General features: G+C 35.6%; 1 protein-coding gene across 2 annotated transcripts in view; it reads right to left on the reverse strand.

The window, feature by feature from the left end:
* The window catches only part of LOC103097941 (transcriptional regulator ATRX-like), a 59,158-nt gene that overhangs the window by 21,099 nt on the left and 12,424 nt on the right, over positions 1 to 25,635 (reverse strand). For both annotated transcript variants that reach the window (XM_056809641.1, XM_056809640.1), the window contains exons 2-6: positions 23,483 to 23,538; positions 11,259 to 11,311; positions 4,549 to 4,676; positions 2,465 to 2,584; positions 153 to 262 (exon numbers count right to left, since the gene is read on the reverse strand). In XM_056809641.1, the coding sequence (XP_056665619.1) occupies positions 153 to 262; positions 2,465 to 2,584; positions 4,549 to 4,676; positions 11,259 to 11,311; positions 23,483 to 23,503 (432 nt within the window). In that variant the 5' untranslated portion in view covers positions 23,504 to 23,538. The remainder of the gene's footprint in view (positions 1 to 152; positions 263 to 2,464; positions 2,585 to 4,548; positions 4,677 to 11,258; positions 11,312 to 23,482; positions 23,539 to 25,635) is intronic.

Genomic DNA, 25,635 nt, shown 5'->3' on the forward strand with positions numbered 1-25,635 from the left:
GGGAAAGACCTTTGATTTATTCATGTAAATTAAAAGACTTAAAATGCAACAAGATCTGTCCTTTACAAAACTATTTCTCAATACATCTGATGAAATAACAAATTGTAGAATGTACAAATTATAAAATTCTTATCAATTTTATGATTACATACCTTACAAATAAGAACGTTCAGTGCAGGATGTTGATATATTGACTCCTTCTGAAAATGGTCCATATGTTGTCCACAAGCTGTGCAACTCACAATTCTATGTAGCTCTTTCCCTAAAACAAATAAATCCATACCATATTTTATTTCTATAAACACCTGTAATTATATTTTACATATCTATATATTTTCAATGTGCTATGTGCTTAACCAATAGGAATTATAATTATAAAAATACATTTACATTATAATACTGTTGCACATTTATATGACCAAAATTTCACAGAATTATCAGGTTTACAATAAGAAAGGATCTCATCACACACATTTCCCAATTCATTCAATCTCTCTTTGAATTTATCCAGTGTACTCACTCATGCAAGGTAGCCAATTACTTTTTTTGGACAATAGTAATTAATATAAAATTTTTCCTATCTTCCAACCTTAGTCATTTTTAATCATTTCCATCCAATTTTTCTGCAACTATATATAAAGGTAATCAAAACAGTATTAACCATTAATTAATTATAGGGATAAATAAAATACTCTTGTAGGTATGCTTTCTTCCCTGGGACAGCTTTTCAAATACTTGAACACAGCTAACATATGTACTACATTTGACAATTACTATGATAAGATAAAATTAAATCATTTATTTTCTTATGTATATCAATTCAATTGGTTCAGCTGAGAAGAAAACATGTACATCAATTACATGTATGAGGATGTATATATTTGTAGATGCACATAAACACATAAAAAATTAAAATGGATAATTGCAAGTGTTTGGAGCAATAAACAGAACAAACAAATGAAAACACATGAATCATCCAGTGTGGACAATAGGTCAGTGTAGCCAGGCTATACATACAGTAGTAAAGGAATTAAGGAAGTTTGGAAAATAGGTTGGAGACAAACTGTGCAAAGCTTAAAAAAGCCAAAATAATGGGTTTATATTTTTTACTTGAGACTAGAAGGGAAAAAGCAAATAAAGTGAACAAAAGAGAATAAAGAGATTAGAAGAGACCACAGGACATAATGAGAATTATTGTAAGCGTAAAGATTAAAATTTAGGAATATGGGGAGACTGAGGCAGGTAGGAATTAGTTTCTCTCTGCAAGGAGTATTATATTTTTTAGAGGTTTATTGAAGATTAAGGATTAAAGAAAAGACAGAATAAGAAACACGTGCCTAAGCCAGAGTGGCCTAGACAAGATAATCTCATATCATGGAAGAGACGCCACTGCTCCAAAACGGAAGTCCAAAAAAAGAGCCAAAAGCCTTTGCCATCAGCTTAAATCCTTCCTTGATCTCGGCCCACTTCAGAATTGCGTGAGATTACAAAGCATTCTGGGGAAGTGGAGCAAGGGCTTGTGGGGACTGAAGTCCAGAGTTCAAATCTCAATTTTACATAAGGGAACAGAAAAAACTGATGAGGTAGGAAAACCTCATGAGGAGTAGTTTCAAAAATCTAGTGAGAAGAGAATTCACAGAAATTAGTCAACAATATAAAAAAATTATTAAAATGTCATGATGGATAAGGGTTTAAAGAAAGTCTAAAATTTGGTCACTAATAGATCAATGAGAAGAAACATACTAGAGAATATCAACTCAATAAAATGAAATTTTTTTTTAATATTTCTGCTATACGATGAATTCACTATTAAAGTGATTTCCTCCATTTACAAAAATGTTTCTATTGAGATAGATAAAAAGAACAATTTCAAGGATATAGGTTAAGAAAATTCCTACTTCAGATAGCAGGTTGGATTAGATGACAAAGGCCCTTTCAAACCACTAGATTTGTTTAAATTTATGACAAACATCCGAAATTGAAGGATATGATTAGAGAATGATAAAAAGATAAAATTAAATTTAAGTCCCATAAAAAGAAATACAGAGTATAGAATAATATTTAAAATCAAATATATAAAAGTTATATTTTTCAGGAGGACTATTCTATAACATAGGGAGTTAATAGATGTTTCATGAAGAATTTTTAATTTAAAAATTTTATTATATTTTTACATTGTATTAATTTCCAATTGCAATTCCCTAAACGTTTAGAGGGTGAACCCTTTAAACAAAGAATAAAGCCAGCCAATCAAACTATCCAACATAATAGTCAAATCTGACAGTATATAGAAATTCCATGCCTACCTCTCAATGAAGGGAAGAACATTTCCTCAACTTCTTTTTCTGCTGTTCTTTCCATATTGCCACATATAATAGAGTTTATATTTCCCCTAATTTTCTAAATTCCATAGAATACTTTTTTCTTCAAAAAAATGTAATTAACTTTCATTTAAACTACTCACCAACACGTTTTCTGTGAGTTCCAATTTTAATTCTACGTTTGCTGTTCCTAACTTCAAATTTTTGAAAATCATCTTCTGAATATGGTTTCTGTAATGGTATTGATTGTACGCTGACAGTATCTATAATTTAACATTAGTAATCATCAACCATTGAATGTGAAGCCAACATAAAAAACAATATTCTAAAAATATAGTTTTGCTTTCTAATATTTAGCCTTCTTTGACATTTAATTTTAGAACCTATAATGGTAATCTATGGCAAACAACCGAAATGCACACCACCTTAAAAATGTAATGTATAGTCCTAGGAATAGGTTAAAAAAGGAAAAGTGAGGATGAGAACACTGAGCAGTGATTTCTGAAGAGAAGGTAAGAGAGATTAGGTAATATCAATTTAATCTGAGTATGATGGCAACAAACAAAAACTCAGAAAATGGTGGGAATTTCATCAAGATGTAATTATGTAAGAGAGTCACCTATGGGTCAAACATTTGTAAAGATGGCATAAAAATCACTTTTTATTTTTTTATCCTTGGTATCTTAATAGCATCAATCAAAGAATCAATCATCAATCAAGCCCCTGAAAGCTCCTGGATAAATGAAAATGGACAGAAAAAAGAAAGTTTGTTCCAGGATACTAAGGAACACTGCTACAACCCTGAATTCTTATAGTTAGGTAAAAGTTTCTAAAAGTAGGTCAAAATTGTGGTATTCAAGTTAGAACACTTTAAGAAGACCATAAAGGTAGAGGATCTAAAAGATTTTAGATTTCTTAACTTCCCATTAGAATCTTAACTTTATTTTCCCAAGATCGAAGGTTCTGCCTTCCTTCAAATTCCACCTAAAATCTCATTTTCTATACGAAGCCTTTTACTTAGCGCCCCTTGATTCAGCTGCTTTCCCTCTCTTCTTTCCTGTACTAGCTTGTTTGTATGTACATGTATGCTTGTGGTCACCACCCCACAGCAAGATTGTAAGCTACTGATGAGCAGGCATGCCTTTTGCCTCTATCAGTATTCCCAGTGGCATATACTGGCCTGGCATAAGGCTGACAGGGTTATAATCAAATGCCTTATGTAATATTTCACACTTGAGAACCTGCAGCCCAGCTTCTAAGCACTGTCGATAAAATAGAAAAGCACATCTGAGAGGTCAGGGGAACCAAGAGATTGGTGGGGTAACCATCATTTGAATCCTTGCTGAGAATGGGGATCATCAGGAGAAGGAAAAGGAAGGAATAAGCATTTATTAACTACCTATCTTGTCCCAGGCAAGGTGTTCGGTGCTTTATAAATATTATCTCATTTGATAGCCCTGTGAAGCAGATGCTATTATTATTCCCATTTAATAGATTTAATAGGAAACTGAACAGGCAGAGAATTATGTGATATGCCTAGGGTCAGCCAGTTACTAGTGGCTGAAGTCATATTGAATTGAGGTCTTCCTCAATCCAGATCCCAGCTATCTATCCACCACCATGCCACCTAGCTATCCATTTCTTTCCTAGGTTGTGCTTGTGATAGGGAAGATTGAGATAGCCTCCAAACTTAAGGAAACAGTTGGGTTTGTTGTATCTTTTTATGGGGGAGGAAGCAGGATATTTAGAAGTAGCGAAATTATATGACAGACAGATGGAGGAAGGGAAGGATAAAAATTCACTCTTGGAAAGAAATGTATAAAAAGGTTAACCAATTCATGATAGGTGATTTTTATTTACTTCCAAAGTTTAGAAATTATTACCCCCAAAATTACTAAACTATTTCAAACTTTTGACCCAGAGATCAAACTAAATGGCCAATAACAAAGAGGTTATTAGTGGCAAATAATGGTGCATATGTATATACTATTATGATTTTCAGCAAGCCATTTTAATTTTATGGACCTCTGTTTCCTCATCTAGAATATCAGAGGATTAGACAAGTTCCAAAATCCCTTCTAACTATGAATCTATTTTGCTACGACTAAAATTAAAAAAAAAACAAAAATTGACTATGAATCTAAAACAAAAATCGCTACACATAATTGCTGTTAATAATTTTCAAATATATGAATATCTATATATAGAGAAATAAAGTACAACTTGCCTTCAGTGAAGCTTTTCAAAGAAACAATATTATTTTCTGAATTTTCTTCTGATTGAAATTCACTTATATATTTGTCCATAATCTGTTCACCATCAGAGCTAGTATATTCTTTAATAACTGTAAGTTTCCTAAAGAAAAATTTAAAAAGTGGTTTATAATTAAAAACAAGATATTAATATACTGTCAAGTTTTAGAAAATTGGCTTAATAGATGGCACTAATAAAGTTTGTATAATATTTCAAAGAATGTGAGTTCAAAGTTTGACTCACAACTACTAATCTAAGATATTCATATTCTTTATATTTGATCCAAACTTCCTGTAAATTTTTCTCAGAAAGAGTAGAAGCATTCCGTTCAGAATTTTGACATTCAGAAAACAAAGCAAAAACTCAGTATTATGATAACTCAATCTGATAGCATGATGAAGATAAATCTTTTTGCTGATTTCTTTTATCATGCCTTTTGGGCACTTAAGTCAAGCATTAGGAATTTTTCCATTGGCTTTGGAATACCCTGTTATTTTTTAATCCTTTGGGACTATTTAGACCCAAGTTTTTAGAATGCTAATGTACCTCACATATCCTCTTCTAAGTCTTGATGAAATCAACCCAATATCAATGTCATCCACAAACAAGAATATTTGAGCAGCATATAAAAGAAATGCTGTAAAACATTAGCAGGAAGAAACATTCCAATATAAAGCTGCTATGACAAGAAAATTAGGAATTAATTAAAAGAATTTCCTTCAATTACATCTAAGAAGTTTTTTAATAATGAACATAAGTTACTAAATATCAAGTTGGCTAAACTGGAGGGATGAACAAGAGGGAATTTGCTACAAGATACTTTGGGAAATCACCTAATAAAAAGTAACTAAGAGATGGAGGATCAATTTACAGTTGTTTAATATATATAGCAAAGAATATTTAATCAAAAGGTAGAGAGCACAATAGAAGTTCTTGCCAAAAGGTTTTTTATATAAAGCAGGAAGCCAGAAAGAGCTTATGCATACATCCACCAGAACAATCTAGATTTTGTGGTGATGTTCTAGAATCCAAATAGGTTTTCCTCAACAGTACAGAGGTTTCTGTTTTTTCTAGACTCTTCTGACAAATTTTGAAATAAAGGCAGTAATACACTTTGTTTAAAAATATCTTTGCTGGGGGCAGCTGGGTAGCTCAGTGGATTGAGAGCCAGGCCTAGAGATGGGAGGTCCTAGGTTCAAATCTGGCCTCAGACACTTCCCAGCTGTGTGACCCTGGGCAAGTCACTTGACCCCCATTGCCTAGCCCTTACCGCTCTTCTGCCTTGGAGCCAATACACAGTATTGACTCCAAGACAGAAGGTAAGGGTTTAAAAAAAATTTAAAAAAGATATCTTTGCCAAGGTTGAAGACTTGCTACATTTGTAAAAATTGTGACAAATATCCATCAGTTCATAGGTTTTTTTTTTAATGTCATACAGGAACTCATGTGAATCCTATATGATAGTGGGCTTGTTTGCTATTTTCATTAACTGGTCTATTTTGAATTTGGGGGATTTGGGTACTTTCCTTAAATGTGCATTATCTACTGTATTACTGTTTTATTGTGAAAATCATTTGCACTCAGTGGTTCATGGCCAAGTTAAAAAGGAAATGGATCTCATTTTCAGTGAGAAACTTTTGTATTCTACCTCTCCTTAGCTGACAGTGTGTCACTGATTTGAAGCTATATATTTTTGATTTTTAAAATTTTTGTTATTGTTTTTCCTTGCATGTGCAATATAATATTTCAGCTTTATTTTTCTCTCCTTTTTGTATTTGAAGCACATGTCAATAGTATTGAGAAGATTTTTCTTTAACCTTTTTGATTTTTCAGTTATATAAGTTTAAAATACATTTGTTGTAATGTCAATGCATAACCAAAAAAACTTTAGACTATAAAAATGCTGCCATTCATTGTTTTAAAAATTATGAGATGCAGAAAAAGCCTTTGACAAAATACAACACCCATTCCTATTGAAAACACTAGAAAGTATAGGAATATGTGATAAGGAAATCACTTTAAAAGACTGATATATATTAATTTAAGGTCGCCAAGGAATTCAGCTATGTAATTCCTTAATGAAAACTCAAGTCAGCAGTCAACCTTTTATGGAGTTTAATTACAAACAGGAGGAAGAAAGGTATTGGGGGGGAGAGAGAGAGAGAGAGAGAGAGAGAGAGAGAGAGAGAGAGAGAGAGAGAGAGAGAGAGAGAGAGAGAGAGAGAGAGAGAGAGAGAGAGAGAGAGAGAGAGAGAGAGAGAGAGAGAGAGAGAGAGAGAGAGAAGGGAATAGGGCTTAAATACCCCCTCTGTTTAGGCTGGTCCAAAAGGCCCAAGCCCTTAGATAGCTGAGGCAAAGAAAAGAGATCGGTCCCTATCACTCACGTGACCAAAATGGAGAAACAATCTCAGGGGCCTCCACCTCCAGCTTCCTTCAGAGCAAGCTTCTCAGAGCACAACCTCTCAGAGCAAAACCTCTCCAACCACCTCAGTCCTCAGACCTGGCTATCTTTAAGGAAACCATCCAAGTTCCCTCCCCTCAGTTCTCACAGCTACCAATCACTGTCCATGTCTTCCCTGTGCCAATGGTGGCTCTAGCTTAACCCAGGACCACCCAGAGGTCTGTGGCTTTGCACATGTCTGTTGAAGGTCATATTCTCAAATAATTAAATCTTGATCCTTTGCTGCAGCCCTTCCTAAATCCTGTTACCCTGAGCAGGGTGGAGATTGGAAGTTCCAAGACCTGGTTCTGTCATTCCAAGTATCTCTATTGTATCAATTCTAAAATCAATCATGACTCAAAGAACTTCCTGTTCTATGCTTAAGCATAGGTCAAAGCCCTTTCCATTGTTCAGCAAAAGGTTTCTGTCCTAAAGTAATCGTAAGTAGGGAGGAGAACCCTTCCATGCCAAAAAAGGGGTTCACATTCCAATAGACTATCAGTAGGAAATTTTTCAAGTATGAAATTTCCCAATGGTGAAATTTCCAACATTTTTAAGTCTAAGAAATTTTAAGGTTTACAAATAGAAGGGCCTTTCCTAAAAATAATAAACAGCATATACCTAAAATGATCAGCAAACATCATCTGCAATGGGGAAAAACTCAAAGCCTTCCCAATAAGATCAGGAGTCAAACAAGGATGCCCATTATCACCTTTAGTATTTAATATTGTACTAGAAACACTAGCAGTAGCAATCAGAGAAGAAAAAGAAATTGAAGGTATTAAAATTAGCAATGAGGAGACCAAGCTGTCACTCTTTGCGGATGATATGATGATTTACTTAAAGAATCCTAGGGAATCAACCAAAAAGCTAATCGAAATAATCAACAACTATAGCAAATTTGCAGGATACAAAATAAACCCACATAAGTCATCGATATTTCTATATATTTCCAACAAAGCCCAGCAGCAAGAATTAGAAAGAGAAATTCCATTTAAAGTCACCCGAGACAATATAAAATACTTAGGAATCTATCTGCCGAGACAAACACAGGCACTATATGAACACAACTACAAAACACTCTCCACACAACTAAAACTAGACTTGAGCAATTGGAAAAACATTGATTGCTCATGGGTGGGACGAGCTAACATAATAAAGATGACCATCCTACCCAAACTTATGTATCTATTTAGTACCATACCCATTGAACTACCAAAAAACTATTTTACTGAATTAGAGAAAACCATAACAAAGTTCATTTGGAAGAATAAAGGATCAAGGATATCCAGGGAAATAATGAAAAAAAAATACAAAGGAAGGTGGCCTTGCAGTCCCAGATCTCAAACTATATTACAAAGCAGCGGTCATCAAAACAATTTGGTACTGGCTAAGAGACAGAAAGGAAGATCAGTGGAATAGACTTAGGGTAAATGACCTCAGCAAGACATTCTTTGACAAACCCAAAGAACCCAGCTTTTGGGACCAAAATCCAGTATTTGATAAAAACTGTTGGGAAAATTGGAAGACAGTGTGGGAGAGATTAGGTTTGGATCAACACCTCACACCCTACACCAAGATAAACTCAGAATGGGCAAATGACTTCAATATAAAGAAGGAAACTATAAGTAAATTAGGTGAACACAGAATAGTATACATGTCAGACCTTTGGGAAGGGAAAGATTTTAAAACCAAGCAAGACTTAGAAAGAGTCACAAAATGCAAAATAAATAATTTTGACTACATTAAATTAAAAAGGTTTTGTACAAACAAAACCAATGTAACTAAAATTAGAAGGAAAGCAACAAATTGGGAAACAATCTTCATAACAAAAACCTCTGACAAAGGTCTAATTACTCAAATCTATAAAGAGCTAAACCAGTTGTACAAAAAATCAAGCCATTCTCCAATTGAAAAATGGGCAAGGGACATGAATAGGCAATTTTCAGTTAAAGAAATCAAGACTATTAATAAGCACATGAAAAGGTATTCTAGATCTCTTATAATCAGAGAGATGCAAATCAAAACAACTCTGAGGTATCACCTCACACCTAGCAGATTGGTCAACATGACAGCAAAGGAAAGTAATGAATGCTGGAGGGGATGTGGCAAAGTAGGGACATTAATGCATTGGTGGTGGAGTTGTGAATTGATCCAACCATTCTGGAGGGCAATCTGGAACTATGCCCAAAGGGTGATAAAAGACTGCTTGCCCTTTGACCCAGCCATAGCACTGTTGGCTTTGTACCCCAAAGAGATCATAAGGAAAAAGACTTGTACAAGAATATTCATAGCTACACTCTTTGTGGTGGCCAAAAATTGGAACATGAGGGGATGCCCTTCAATTGGGGAATGGCTGAACAAATTGTGGTATATGTTAGTGATGGAATACTGTTGTGCTAAAAGGAATAATAAAGTGGAGGAATTCCATGGAGACTGGAACAACCTCCAGGAAGTGATGCAGAGTGAGAGGAGCAGAACCAGGAAAACATTGTACACAGAGACTGACACATTGTAGTACAAGAGAACATAATGGACTTCTCCAGTAATGGCTTTACAATGTCCCTGAACAATCTGCAGTGATCTACGAGAAAAAAAAAAAACTATCCTCAAGCAGAGGATAAACTGAGGGAGTAAAAACACTGAGGAAAAGCAACTGCTTGACTACAGAGGTTGAGGGGACATAATTGAGGAGAGACTTAACTAAATGAGCACCCTAATGCAAATACCAACAACAAGGAAATGGGTTCAGAGCAAGGACACATGTGATACCCAGATGAATCGCGTGTCGGCTAGGGGAGGGGTGTTGGGCAAGGAAAAGAAAATGAGCTGTTTCCAATGAATAATGTATGAAAATGACCACATAAAATAATGTTTTAAAAACTAAAAAAAAATTATGGTACTTTGCTTAATGATTCTGTATGATTCCAGAAGAAGGGAATACAAAAAGTGTCATTGTACAGTACTAAAGAAGCACCTGAATAGTGCCTGGAGAGCACAAAGTTCAAAAAGACCAACCAATCCCAGTGGGATTGATGGCATTTTGAGCCATGACAAGAGGATTTAAACTTGATTGGGGTTCCAGGTTATGGCTATTTGACATTTGTCAGAGGCAAGACTTCCCTGAGCTCTATCGAGCATTTCACTTTGGCTCCTACCTGGCTTCCATAATCTAGTCCCCTTTCTGTCTTTGATAGTATGGCAAACTTTCTGTAGTCCTGTCTACTGATTGGGTAAGTGTATAATTGCTTAAATCATTTTAATCAGGCCCTGATTCCAGGACCTGTTATAGATTTCTTTTTCCTTTACTTAGATTTTTTAGACATAAGATTTTGATATTTTCTATTTTATTCACAAGTTATTTTTTCTCTTTTATTTGGATTCTTTGATTTTTAAATTTCCTTTACCAATTGATAATATACCTCATAACTCAGGATACATCCCTGAGTGATCCCTGTGTTTGTTATCATCCTCCTCAGGGGGGGAATATATTATTATCCTATAATGTAAAGTTTAAATTCTTTTGAGAGTAATTTTAGGATAAGTAATGAGAGACTACCTCCCAGAATCCAGAAGGTGAACCTGTTTTTAGAAGGTGCCATGAAGATGCCTGCAGAGAACACCACGCTGTACCAGAAAATCCAGAGTGAACTTTGGGATGTGCTAAATTGAACTTTGTGGTATTGAATGCATTTGTTCTGAGTGTATACTCTAATGCCAAAGAAGACTGCCTCCAAATTGGCTTTTTGTCAGTCTAGAAATCATTGGCTTTATTCTCTTTTCTTTTTATCCACAAATTATTGCAATTTAAAAGTTAGTTATGTTTCCATGGTCCTTTAAGATTACGGTGGAATGTATAGTTATAAAAGCTTGAACCCCTTAAAACTACATTACCCAGAATGCTTTTCCCTTTGTGCACATTTGTATCTTTACGCAATTGTTTATAAGTTCTGTAGCTCCACCATATCTCTCTCTTCTCTCACGACCAGGCTGGGTTTAGGTAGGTTTTTTTTTTTACTTTAGTTATTATTAATAAAACTTTAAAAATATGATACTTAGTTTTTGCCCATCAATTTTAATCTTTACAGTACCTCTCCTTGACTGGGTGATTTTTACTCAGAGGCATGCTTCTAGGCCCTCTTTCTTTTATATTGGAATACTTAGTAGAAATAGCTAATAAAATATTATACAAAATTTGTACTTTTTGAAATATTCATGTATTTTGGTCACAAATACCAACTAACCTTTTTGAGAATGCTGCCCCTAAGGTTTTCGGTTCTTCAGAATGAGCACTTGCCTAAACAGAAAAAAACAAAAACTGTTGGTGTATACATACTGAAGTTTTTGTTGTTCAGAGGTTTTACAGCTGCATTTGGACCCCATTTGAATTTTCTTGGCAAAAATATTGAAATGGCTCAGCATTTCCTCCAATTCATTTTATTGATGAGGAAGTCAAGACAGGTTTAAGTAACTTGCCTAGGGTCACACAGCTAATAAGTGTATAAGGACAAATTTAAACCCAAGTCTTCCTGACAGGTCTGGTGCTCTGTCTCTACCACTGAGCTGCCCAAAGTATTTCTTCAGTAAATAACCAAACTGACTTTCTGCCTAAAACTGACATTTGGTTCTGTGAATTTTAAAACTATTCCAACCTAATCAGACCATTCTTTAGAAGATTTGATTTAGCTATTTCCTGATCAATAACAATAGAGATATTTGGAATAACAGAATCAGGTCTTGGAAACTCTACATTTCTCCTCCCTTCTTAGCTTAACAAGATTTGGAAGGTCTGCATCAAACTCAAGATTTAATTATCTAAGGAATGGCCTTCAACACACATGTGCAGAAAAAAAGGACAGACCTCTGGGCTGTCCTAAGTCAAACTAAGTCCTCAATTGGTACAGATGAGATGCAGGAAAGTGATGTAAAACTGTCTATATAAGGCACGTCACTTCCTGTCTCCTTCTCTTTCCCTAGAGAGGTGACTCTGGCTGAGAGTGTGTGAGGCATTTCAATATCTTGGTGTGTTGGGTGGTAAGTTTTGCCCTTGAACCGATTCAGGTTCGGGCATCTTAGCTGAGCCCCTTTGGAGATCAGGCTGATTCATTCCTCCTTCTCACTCAAAACCTTACTTTCTATATATCCTAATCTTCCTGCCAGGTACTTCCTTCTTCTTTCTTCTTAAATCTCCTCCACTATATCAATTAAATCACCATAAAATTTCCAGCTGAGTTTGGGTGTTTCATTAGGAGTTTACAAATAAAATCCTTGGCGACCAAATATAATTATTAAATTCAGTCTCAACCATAATTTTAACCCTTACAGTTCCTAATAAAGTAAGGAAAGCAGAAAGAGTCCAAAGAGTCAAGGAATATACAATCTAGCAGAAGAAATCACAAGCAAACATATATAAAACAAGGTAGTTTTGCAGAGAGGTGGAATTAAGATGGTGGCATAGAGGCAGCGAAAGTTCAGACCTCTGAAACCCCTTACTTACCATTTACAAACTAAATGCTCCTTAGGGACTGAAAATCAAACCTAACAACAAGACAGAGCCAAAGAACCCTCCTGCTGGACTCAATTTAAAAGGCACGCCCCCCAAAAGCCTGAATTCGAGAACACTCGGGTTTAAAGGGAAGGAAGAAGGAAGGTCCCAGGCCCCTCCCCCACCTAGAGCACTAAGCCTCCAGTGGCAGCTGGAAACTCTGGGCAGGCAAGGGTGCTGGTCTGGAGGGAGTACCTTGTGAGCAAAGCTGTGCAAAGCTGTGCAAGGTTCAGAGTGCCGAACACAGGCGATAGGGAAACAGTTGGAGAAAAGCTCAAATTACTAGATAAATCTAAATAGATAAATCAAACTAGATAAATCAAACCAAAAACTAAATGAGAAAGAGGAAAGAGAAGTGAATTAAATCTTAGAAAAATTAGAGATAGTAAATATGTGGAGAAAAATAAATAGGGACAAAAAGAAATACACCTTCTTTTCAGCAGCACATGGTACATTCAAAAGACTGACCATGTTCTAGGGCATAAAAACAATGCAAACAAGTGCAAAAGAGCAAAAATAATAAATGCAACCCTCTCAGATCACAATGCAATGAAAATAATAATTAGAAAGGGTACATGGAGAGGCAAATCAAAAATTATTTGGAAATTAAACAATACGATTCTCCAGAATCTGTTAAGAAGAAATCATAGAAACAATAATTTCATTGAAGAAAATGACAATGATGAGACATCCTTTCAAAATCTATGGCATGCAGCCAAAGCAGTACTCAGGGGGAAATTTATATCCTTGAGTTCAAATATTAACAAATTAGAGAGGGCAGAGGTCAATGAATTGGGCATGCAAATTAAAAAAAAAAACTAGAAAGTGAACAAATTTTAAATCCCTCAGGGTGGGTAGCTGGGTAGTTCAGTGGATTGAGAGCCAGGCCTAGAGAAGGGAGGTCCTAGGTTCAAATCTGGCCTCAGATATTTCCCAGGTTTGTGACCCTGGGCAAGTCACTTAATCCCCATTGCCTACCCCTTACCACTCTTCTGCCTTGGAAACAATACACAGTATTGATTCCAAGATGGACAGTAAGGGTTTAAAAAAACCCTCAGAGGAAGACTAAATTAGAGTTCCTAAAAATCAATGCAGAATTTAATAAAATTGAAAAATCAAAGAACTATTGATTTAATAAATAAGGCTAGAAGCCGGTACTTTGAAAAAACAAATAAAACAGACTAAGTCCTGGTAAATCTAATTTAAAAAAGGAAAGAAAACCAAATTGATAGTATCCAAGTTGAAAAGGGAGACTTCACCTCTAAGGAAGGGGAAACTAAGGCAATCATTAAAAAAAAGGAAAGAGAAAAACCAAATCAACAGTATCAAAGACGAAAACGGAGACTTCACCTCTAATGAAGAGGAAATTAAGGCAATCATTAAAAATTATTATGCCCAATTATATGGCAATAAATATGGCAATCTAGGTGATATGGATGAGTATTTACAAAAATATAAATTGCCTAGACTAACAGAGGAAGAAATAGAATACCTAAACAACCCGCATCAGAAAAAGAAAGTGAACAAGCCATCAAAGAACTCCCTAAGAAAAAATCCCCAGGTCCAGATGGATTCACAAATGAATTCTATCAAACATTCAAAGAACAACAAATTCCAGTATTATACATACTATTTGACAAAATAAGTAAAGATATTCTACCAAATTCTTTTTATGACACAAACATGGTAATTATTCTAAAGCCAGGCAGGTCAAAAACAGAGAAAGAAAACTACAGACCAATCTCCTTAATGAATATAGATGTAAAAATCTTAAATAGGATACTAGCAAAAAGACTCCAGAAAGTTATTCACTATGACTAAGTAGGATTCATACCAGGAATGAAAGGATGGTTCAATATTAGGAAAACCATCCACATAATTGACCATATTAACAAGCAAAACTACAAAAATCACATGATTATCTCAATAGATGCAGAAAAAGCCTTTGAAAAAATACAACACTCATTCCTATAGAAAGCACTAGAAAGCATAGGAATAGAAGGGCATTTCCTAAAAATAATAAACAGTATATATCTAAAACCATCAGCAAACTTCATCTGCAATGGGGACAAACTAGATGCCTTCCCAATAAGATCAGGAGTCAAACAAGGATGCCCATTATCACCTCTATTATTTAACATCGTACTAGAAACACTAGCTGTAGCAATTAGAGAATAAATGAAATTGAAGGTATTAAAATAGGCAATGAGGAGACTAAGCTATCACTCTTTGCAGATGATATGATGCTCTACTTAAAGAATCCTAGAGAATAAATGAAAAAGCTAGTCAAAATAATCAACAACTTTAGCAAAGTTGCAGGATACAAAATAAACCCACATATGTCATCAGCATTTCTATATATTTCCAACACATCTCAGAAGGAAGGATTAGAAAGGAAAATCCCATTAAAAATCACCCTAAACAAAATAAAATACTTAGGAATGTATCTGCTGAAACAAACACAAGAACTATATGAACACAACTACAAACCACTCTCCACCCAATTAAAACTAGATCTAAACAATTGGAAAAACATTGATTGATCATGGGTAGGACAAGCTAACATAATAATAATGACAATCCTACCCAAATTAATTTACTTATTTAGTGCCATACCCATTGAACTACCAAAAACCTTTTTAATGAATTAGAAAAAAAACATAACAAAGTTCATTTGGAAGAGCAAAAGATCAAGGATATCCAGGGAAATCATGAAAAAAAAAATGGGAAGGAAGGAGGTCTTGAAGTTCCAGATCTCAAACTATACCCTAAAGCTGTGGTCATCAAAACAATATGGTACTGGCTAAGAGACTCTAGAAAGGAGGACCAGTGAGGACTTGTGGTAAGTGACCTCAGCAAAACAGTCTATGATAAGCCCAAGGATCCCAGCTTTTGGGACCAAAATCCACTATTTGATAAAAAAAAAAAAAAACTGCTGGGAATATTGGAAGACATTATGGAAGAGATTAAGTTTGGATGAACATCTCACACCCTACACCAAGATAAACTCAGAATGGGTGAATGATTTGAATATAAAGAAGGAAACTATAAGCAAATCAGGTGAGCACAGAATAGTATTCATGTTAGATCTTTGGGAAAGGAAAGACTTCAAAACCCAGCAAGATCTAGAAAAAAAATCACAAAATGTAAAATAAATAATTTTGATTACATCAAATTAAAAAGGTTTTGTACAAACAAAACCAAATCAACCAAAATTAGAAGGGAAGCAACAAATTGAGAAATAACCTTCATAACAAAAACCTCTGACAAAGATCTAATTACTCAAATTTATAAAGAGCTAAATCAATTTTACAAATTTAAACCATTGTCCAACTGATTAATGGGCAAGGGACATAAATAGGCAATTTTCAGATAAAAACATCAAAACTACTAATAAGCACATGAAAAAGTGTTCTAAATCTCTTATATGCAAATCAAAACAACTCTGAGGTATCACCTCACACCTAGAAAATTGGCTAACATGACAGCAAAGGAAAGTAATGAATGCTGGAGGGGATGTGGCAAAGTTGGGACATTAATGCATTCCTGGTGGAGTTGTGAATTGATCCAACCATTCTGGAGGGCAACTGGGAAGTATGCCCAAAGGATGCTAAAAGACCGTCTGCCCTTTGATCCAGCTATAGCACTGTGGGGTTTGTACCCCAAAGAGATAATAAGGATAAGGAAAAAGACTTGTACAATAATATTCATAGCTGCACTCTTTGTGGTGGCCAAAAATTGGAAAATGAGGGGATGCCCTCCAATTGAGGAATGGCTAAAGAAATTGTGGTGTATGTTGGTGATGGATTACTATTGTGCTCAAAGGAGTAATAAACTGGAGGAATTCCTTGGGAATTGGAATGACCTCCAGGAATTGATGCAGAGCAAAAGGAGCAGACCCAGGACAACATTGTACACAGAGATTGATACACTGTGGTACAATCGAATGTAATGGACTTCTCCATTAGTGGCAATGCAGTACTCCTGAACAACTTGGAGGGATATATGACAAAAAAATATCCACATTAAGGGGAAAAACTGTGGGAGCAGAAACACAGAAACAAAATAACTGCTTGATTACATGGGTTGAGGGAATATGGCTGGGGAGGTAGACTGTAAATGAACATCCTAATACAAACACCAACAACATGGAAATAGGTTTTGATCAAGGACACATGTGAAATTGCGCATCAGTTGCAGGAAGGTTGCGGGGAGGGGAGAGAAGGAAATAATATGATTCTTGTAACCAAGGAATAATGTTCTAAATTGACTGAATAAATTAATTTTAAAAAATAAAATAATAAAACAAGGTATATACACTATATAAAAAGGAAATAATTAACAAAGGAAAAGCACTAAAGTTAAAAGGGGATGGGAAAAGCTTCTGGTGGAAGTTGAGATCTTAATTCAAATTTAAAGGAATCCAAGGAGGTCAGTTTTGGTGATAAGGCAAGAGACCATTCCAGGGATAGGATTTAGCCACAGAGAATGTCCACAAATGCAAGTGTCTTATAACTGGATAGAAGGACACATGTTTTGTATTTGATCCTAGAGGCAATAGGGAGCTCCTGGAAATTATGTATTTGTTGTGGCATAGGGGAGTATTATATAAGCAAACAATTTGAGTAAAATCACTATGGTGCCAGAAAGAAGAATAGAGTGCAGTGGGGAAAAACTTCATGAAGGTCTGGTTCAGTATTGCAATAGTCCAGCTGCTGTGCAAAAAATATTTAAAACCACCAGCAAGTATCATCTGCTATGGGTGAGTCATCAGCCTTCCCAATAAGAACAGGAGTGATGGAGGGATGCCCACTATCACCACTATTATTTAATATTGTACTAGAAATGCTGGCAGTAGCAATTAGAGAAGAAAAAGTAATTGAAGGGATTAAAGTCGACAATGAGGAAACTAAACTATCACTCTTTGCAAATGATATGATGGTATACCTAGAGAATCCTAGAAAATCAACTAAAAAGCTAGTGGAAACAATTAAAAACTTTAGCAGAGTTGCAGTATACAAAATAAACCCACATAAATCATCAGCATTTCTATATATTTCCAACAAAACTCAACAACAAGAGTTAGAAAGAAAAACTCCATTTAACATCACTCAAGTCAAAATAAATTATTTGGGAATTTATCTGCCAAGACAAACTCAAGAATTATGTAGATCAACATCTCAAAGTCTATGCCAAGGTAAATTCAAAATGGATAAATGACTTAAGTATAAATAGGGAAATCATAAATAAATTCGGTGAATATAGAATAGTAGTAATATCTGTAAGATCTATGGGAAAGGAAGTAATTTAAGACCAAGAGAGAACATTACAAGATGTAAAATGAATAATTTTGATTATATTAAATTAAAAGGGTTCTATACAAACAAAACCAATGCAACCAAAATTAGAAGGGGAACAATAAACTGGGGAAAAATTTTTAGAACGAAATTCTCTGACAACATTGTAATTTCCCAAATATAGAAGGAACTGTCAGTACACTCCCTGGTTGACAAAAGGTCAAGGGATATGAATAATCAATTTTCCAATGAAGAAATCAAAACTATAAATATAATCATATGGAAAAGTGTTCCAAATCCCTCCTGATTAGAGAAATGCAAATCAAAACAACTGGGAGATACCACCTCACACCTAGCAAATTGGCCAATATGACAATAAAGGAAGATTTGGACACTAATGCATTGTTTGTAGAGTTGTCAATTGATCCAACCATTCTGCAGGGCAATTTGGAATTATGCTTAGAGGCCTTTAAAAGAACACATGCCCTTTGATCCAGCTATACTATACAACTACTGGGTTTGTACCCCAAAGAGATAATGAAAAGTGTTTGTACAGATTTAATAAATAAGACTAGAAGCTGGTACTTTGAAAAAGCAAATAAAATTGACAAAGTACTAGTTAGTTGAATTAAAAAAAAGAAAGAAAAAAACCAAATTGACAGTATCCAAGATGAAAAGGGAGACCTCACCTCTAATGAAGAGGAAATAAAGGCAATCATTAAAAACTACTATGCCCAATTATATGGCAACAAATATGGCAATCTAAGTGATATGGATGAATACTTACAAAAATATAAATTGCATAGACTAAAAGAAGAAGAAATAAATTACCTAAACAACCCGATATCAGAAAAAGAAATTGAACAAGCCATCAAAGAAGTCCCTAAGAAAAAATCCCCAGGTCCAGATGGATTCACAAATGAATTCTATCAAACATTCAAAGAACAGCTAACCTCAACACTATACAAACTATTTGACAGAATAAGCCAAGAAGGGGTTCTACCAAATTCTTTTTATGACACAAACATGGTACTGATCCCAAAGCCAGGCAGGATAAAAACAGAGAAAGAAAACTATAGGCCAATCTCCCTAATGAATATAGATGCAAACATCTTAAATAGGATACTAGCAAAAAGACCCCAGCAAGTCATCACAAGGGTTATCCACTACGATCAGGTAGGATTCATACCAGAAATGCAAGGATGGTTCAATATTAGGAAAACCATCCACATAATTGACCATATAAACAAGCAAACCGACAAAAATCACATGATTATCTCAATAGATGCAGAAAAAGCCTTTGACAAACTACAACACCCATTCCTATTGAAACACTAGAAAGTATAGGAATAGAAGGGCCTTTCCTAAAAATAATAAGCAGTATATACCTAAAACGATCAGCAAACATCATCTGCAATGGGGAAAAACTCAAAGCCTTCCCAATAAGATCAGGAGTCAAACAAGGAAGCCCATTATCACCTCTATTATTTAACATTGTACTAGAAACACTAGCAGTAGCAATCAGAGAAGAAAAAGAAATTGAAGATATTAAAATTGGCAATGAGGAGACCAAGCTGTCACTCTTTGCGGATGATATGATGATTTACTTAAAGAATCCTAGGGAATCAACCAAAAAGCTAATCGAAATAATCAACAACTTTAGCAAAGTTGCAGGATACAAAATAAACCCACATAAGTCATCAGTATTTCTATATATTTCCAACAAAGCCCAGCAGCAAGAATTAGAAAGAGAAATTCCATTTAAAGTCACCCGAGACAATATAAAATACTTAGGAATCTATCTGCCGAGACAAACACAGGCACTATATGAACACAACTACAAAACACTCTCCACACAACTAAAACTAGACTTGAGCAATTGGAAAAACATTGATTGCTCATGGGTGGGACGAGCTAACATAATAAAGATGACCATCCTACCCAAACTTATGTATCTATTTAGTACCATACCCATTGAACTACCAAAAAACTATTTTACTGAATTAGAGAAAACCATAACAAAGTTCATTTGGAAGAATAAAGGATCAAGGATATCCAGGGAAATAATGAAAAAAAAAATACAAAGGAAGGTGGCCTTGCAGTCCCAGATCTCAAACTATATTACAAAGCAGCGGTCATCAAAACAATTTGGTACTGGCTAAGAGACAGAAAGGAAGATCAGTGGAATAGACTTAGGGTAAATGACCTCAGCAAGACATTCTTTGACAAACCCAAAGAACCCAGCTTTTGGGACCAAAATCCAGTATTTGATAAAAACTGTTGGGAAAATTGGAAGACAGTGTGGGAGAGATTAGGTTTGGATCAACACCTCACACCCTACACCAAGATAAACTCAGAATGGGCAAATGACTTCAATATAAAGAAGGAAACTATAAGTAAATTAGGTGAACACAGAATAGTATACATGTCAGACCTTTGGGAAGGGAAAGATTTTAAAACCAAGCAAGACTTAGAAAGAGTCACAAAATGCAAAATAAATAATTTTGACTACATTAAATTAAAAAGGTTTTGTACAAACAAAACCAATGTAACTAAAATTAGAAGGAAAGCAACAAATTGGGAAACAATCTTCATAACAAAAACCTCTGACAAAGGTCTAATTACTCAAATCTATAAAGAGCTAAACCAGTTGTACAAAAAATCAAGCCATTCTCCAATTGAAAAATGGGCAAGGGACATGAATAGGCAATTTTCAGTTAAAGAAATCAAGACTATTAATAAGCACATGAAAAGGTGTTCTAGATCTCTTATAATCAGAGAGATGCAAATCAAAACAACTCTGAGGTATCACCTCACACCTAGCAGATTGGTCAACATGACAGCAAAGGAAAGTAATGAATGCTGGAGGGGATGTGGCAAAGTAGGGACATTAATGCATTGGTGGTGGAGTTGTGAATTGATCCAACCATTCTGGAGGGCAATCTGGAACTATGCCCAAAGGGTGATAAAAGACTGCTTGCCCTTTGACCCAGCCATAGCACTGTTGGCTTTGTACCCCAAAGAGATCATAAGGAAAAAGACTTGTACAAGAATATTCATAGCTGCACTCTTTGTGGTGACCAAAAATTGGAACATGAGGGGATGCCCTTCAATTGGGGAATGGCTGAACAAATTGTGGTATATGTTAGTGATGGAATACTGTTGTGCTAAAAGGAATAATAAAGTGGAGGAATTCCATGGAGACTGGAACAACCTCCAGGAAGTGATGCAGAGTGAGAGGAGCAGAACCAGGAGAACATTGTACACAGAGACTGACACATTGTGGTACAAGAGAACATAATGGACTTTTCCAGTAATGGCTTTACAATGTCCCTGAACAATGTACAGTGATCTACAAGAAAAAAAAACTATCCTCAAGCAGAGGACAAACTGAGGGAGTAAAAACACTGATGAAAAGCAACTGCTTGACTATAGAGGTTGAGGGGACATAATCGAGGAGAGACACTAAATAAGCACCCTAATGCAAATACCAACAAGGAAATGGGTTCAGAGCAAGGAGGCATGTGATACCCAGACGAATCGCGTGTTGGCTAGGGTAGGGGTGTTGGGGGAGGAAGAGAAAATGATCTGTTTCCAATGAACGATGTACGAAAATGACCAAATAAAATAATGTTTTAAAAACTAAAAAAAAAAAGTGTTTGTACAAAAATATTTATAGCTGTGCTTTTAATGGTGGCAAATATTAGAAAATTAGGGGTGTCCCTTCATTGGGGAGTGGCTGAACAAATTATGGTATATGATGGTGATGGAATACTATTGTGCTACAAGGAATGATGATCCGGAGGATCTCTAAATTAACTGGAATAATCTCCAGGAACTGACTCAGTTGTACAGGAACTGAAACATTGTGGCACAATCAAATTTAACAGACATTGCTAATAATAACAATGCAATGATCTAAGACAATCCAGAGGTATCTATAAAAAAGAATGCTATCCACACCTAGAGAAAGAACACAGAGAGTAGAAATGCAAAAGAAAAACATGATTTATCACTTGGTTATATGGATATATGATTTGGTGGTGTGGTTTTTTAAAGATTACTCTATTACAAATATGAATACTATGGAAATAGGTTTTGAGTAATAAGACATGTATAAACCAGTGGAATTGCTTGTCAGTTCTGGGAGGGGGGAGGGAAGAGAAAAGGAGACAATATGAATCATATAACAAGAGTAAATGCTCTAAAATAAATAAATAAAATAATGTGTAGGAAAAAGCTTTAAAAATGTTTTTTAAATGTAAAAAAAAGTAGTCCAACTGCTATTACTGGAGGCCTGTACTAAGGGTGAGGGGGAAGGAGGAGAGGAGGAAAGGGGGCTTCTATTCAGAGATGTGCAGGTCTTGGCAATAGCTTTTGGTTATGGAAGGTAAGAGAGAGTGAGAGGCCCAGAAGGCTCTTAAGTTGTCAGCCTGGCTGACTAGAATTACCTCCTTCCACAGTAACAGAGAAGGTAGGAAGAGAGTTTACGGGGAAAGATCCAGAGTTCTATTTGGGAATAAGCTGAAGATGTCTGCCAAACCTCCAGTTCTAGATGTGTGAAAGGAAGATGGAGATGAAAAAATGAGTTCTTGCTTTTCTTGCATGCAAAGAATTTATTCTCAGGAAACACCATGTTCCTAGTTTCTCCTGATATGTTGATTATGTTCTACTTCACCAAGAATAAGTTTACCAGAACAAACTGCTGTCTTCTGGCCTACCATAGTTCAAAATGCTGTTAACACAAACCAGGCTTTCTCCAACTAAAAAAAAATTTCTATAAACTACCAACACACCGAACACATACCACACACCACACAGACAAAATGAATTCACATTGGTAAAGCAGATGAATCAATATTCTTCAGAAAAGATAATCATTTGGACCAAGAATATGTTTGGAGCTATAAAACCTCTGACACCAAGGGGTCCATGAACAGATGGAAGAAGCACCAACAACATGCTCCCAGTCACCATTATTTTATTCACTTACGTAACTTATAGCCTTTAGTAAATGATATTTTTAACTGTGTAGTTAAAATTAATAAAAATAAGCATTTTATATAAATAGAACAAAAATATTAAAAAACCATTCATTCCTAGTACACACATTTTTACCTTCCTAAATATTCTGGCTTTGTTTAAGTCAGTGTTGCTTTCTTAGTATATCATTATAACTAGACAATAACTACATATTTGGAGTGGCACCTGTTGAATTCATGTTTGAAAATAACTCCGAAAAGCCAGAATTATACATTTAGTTTGCCACTTTTTATTCCACATTGTATTGTCATTAGAACAGGTACAGCTATGGGTTGTGTCCAAAAAGGCATTTTTATCATATCAAAAAAGAATTGTGAATCAAAACTACACTTTAACTACTAATAAAAACTCAGATGATGTGGACCAGAAAAGGCAGATTATCACCTGTTCTGACTGGATCTTTTTTGAGTTTACATGGAGTTTAAAAAGGAAGATTCCTACAGGGTACTTCATCACAATGTAGTTTCTTCTCAGATACAAAAAACATCTTTTTACATGCCTTCTTTTTAAATTGTAAGAGATTATGGAGTGTTAAATTTTTTAATGTTTAAAATTCATTCGCAATCAGAGAAATCATACTTACCTCACTTTTTAGATTTTCCATTGTGCAAAATCACTGTAAAACGCTAAAATGTTTGTCTAGAAAAAGAGCAGATTGAAATAACCTCACATTATACAATGTTCATTTAAGAAAAAATGAAGTCAACAATTAAGATGATTATTTTAAAATATACATTAGGAATTAGAAAATGCAATTAAAAAAGAAAAATTAATTGCCAGAAAAATGAAAAAGGTTAATTTGCAATCAAGAAGAAAAAGAAAATTTCAAAACCTGTTTCCCAAAAGTATGTGCAAAAAAACTCTGATCATAAACACAGGTTAATTATAGTTTTACAGTAAAAAAATGCTCATTTAAAGAACATTCAATTATAATAATTATAGAACTTGAACTTTTGAAGGGGAAGAGAGCACTATTAAATTTATCCTATGACACAATATGGTCTGTGCCCTCTCTGAGTCATCTATATGTCTGTGACTATCTTATTCTGTCTCTATTTTCTCTCCTTTTCTGTGTCTCAATCCCTTTATGTCTCTCTCCCTCTATCTCTATTTCTTTCTCTCTCCTTCTCTGTCTTATCTGTCTCTCCAGTCTTTCTCCACAACACACACACACACACACACACACACACACACACACACACACACACACACACACACACACACACACGGTCTGTGTTTCTCCTTCCTCCTCTATCGCCTCTCCACCTGTCTCTAACTCTGTCTTGTCTTCCTTTCACACTCTCTCACTCACTCTCTCTCTCTCCTATTTCTCTTGTCCCTCTGCATCTGTCTGCCTCTCTCACTGCCTCACTTTGTCTTCTTCTCTGTCCCTCTTTTCCCCTCTCTCTATTTCTCTTTCTCTCCATCTCTGTCTGTTTCCCACTCACTCTGTCTCTGCCTTATTCTATCTTTATTTCTCTCCGTTCTGTCTCTGGGTGTTTCTGTCTCTCCCTCCCTTTCTCTTTCTTTCTGTCTCTATGTCTGTCTGTATCTGTGACTCCCTCTCTGATTTGCTTTACCTATGTTCATCTCTTCTTTCTCTCCTTCCCTTTCTATCTCACTTCTTGCTCTCTTCCTACCTCTGTCTCTGCCTGTCTCAGGTGCTCTTTACTTTCTTGCTCTGTCTCTCTTCCTTTCTGTCCCTCTCTCCATCACTTCCAGTTTCTCAGTCCCATTCTCTCAATGGGTCTCTCTGTATTTCTTTTCTCCCTCTGTCTCTGTCTTTCACTCTTCTATCTACCCATCTGTCTCTCTGTCTCTAAAATACCCATTATTTTGTCTCTCTCCCCTTTCCTTCCTTTCTCTCACTTACTATCTCCTCCCACTGTCTCTGTCTGTCTCTCCTTCTCTGTCTGTCTCTGGCCCCGTTACTCTCTCTTTTTCCTTTTCTTTATTTCGATAGCTCTGTCTGTCTTTGACTCTGTCTTCTCTGCTCACTGCCTCTATCTGTGTCTCCCCCACTCTGTTTCTTTCCTGTCTCTCTCATTCCTCTCCTCCCTTTGTCTCTTCCATCCTTTCTATTTCTCTCTCTCTCTGCCTCTCTGTCTGTCTCTCTGTCTCTGTCTGTCTCTGTCTCTCTCTCTGTCTCTGTCTCTCTCGCCCTCCCTCCCTCCTTCCTTTTCCCATCTATACACATTTGTCTCAGCCTCTCTGTCTCTCTGTGTGGGTCTTTGTCCATTTCTGTGTCTGTTTCTGTCTCTCTCCCTGTCTCTCTGTTTCCCCCTGTTCTTCAGGTTCTCTCTCTCTCCCAATCAATGTGTAGCAGTCCGAAGTTGTGTTTACTCTAGAGAGATAATTAAGCTATAAAGTTGGCCTGAGGAGAGCGAATTCTCTGTCCTGTGAATGGCCAGTAAGGCAATGAACCTTGATCCCAACTAGTTTGGGCTCGAAATCAGGTTTCTTTGTTATCCCCAGGCTGAAAAAGGATCCACCCTTATCTTATGACAATTTACCTTTCTACCAATGATAATCCACTATGTCTTTAATTAATATGTATTATGTATCTTTGCATGTGGAAATCAATAAAAGACAAGCTCACAGACCCAGCCCAGCTTTTACCACTCATCTCTCTTCCTTGCTACTTCTTTTTCTCTCTCTCTTGGAGCTGGCCTCTGGCCATGCTCAGCACCTCTATTTCTCTAATCCCTATCATTAAGTAACAGTCTGTGCTAATAG

Source organism: Monodelphis domestica, chromosome X (assembly GCF_027887165.1).
Source record: "Monodelphis domestica isolate mMonDom1 chromosome X, mMonDom1.pri, whole genome shotgun sequence".
Classification (NCBI taxonomy): Eukaryota; Metazoa; Chordata; class Mammalia; order Didelphimorphia; family Didelphidae; genus Monodelphis; species Monodelphis domestica.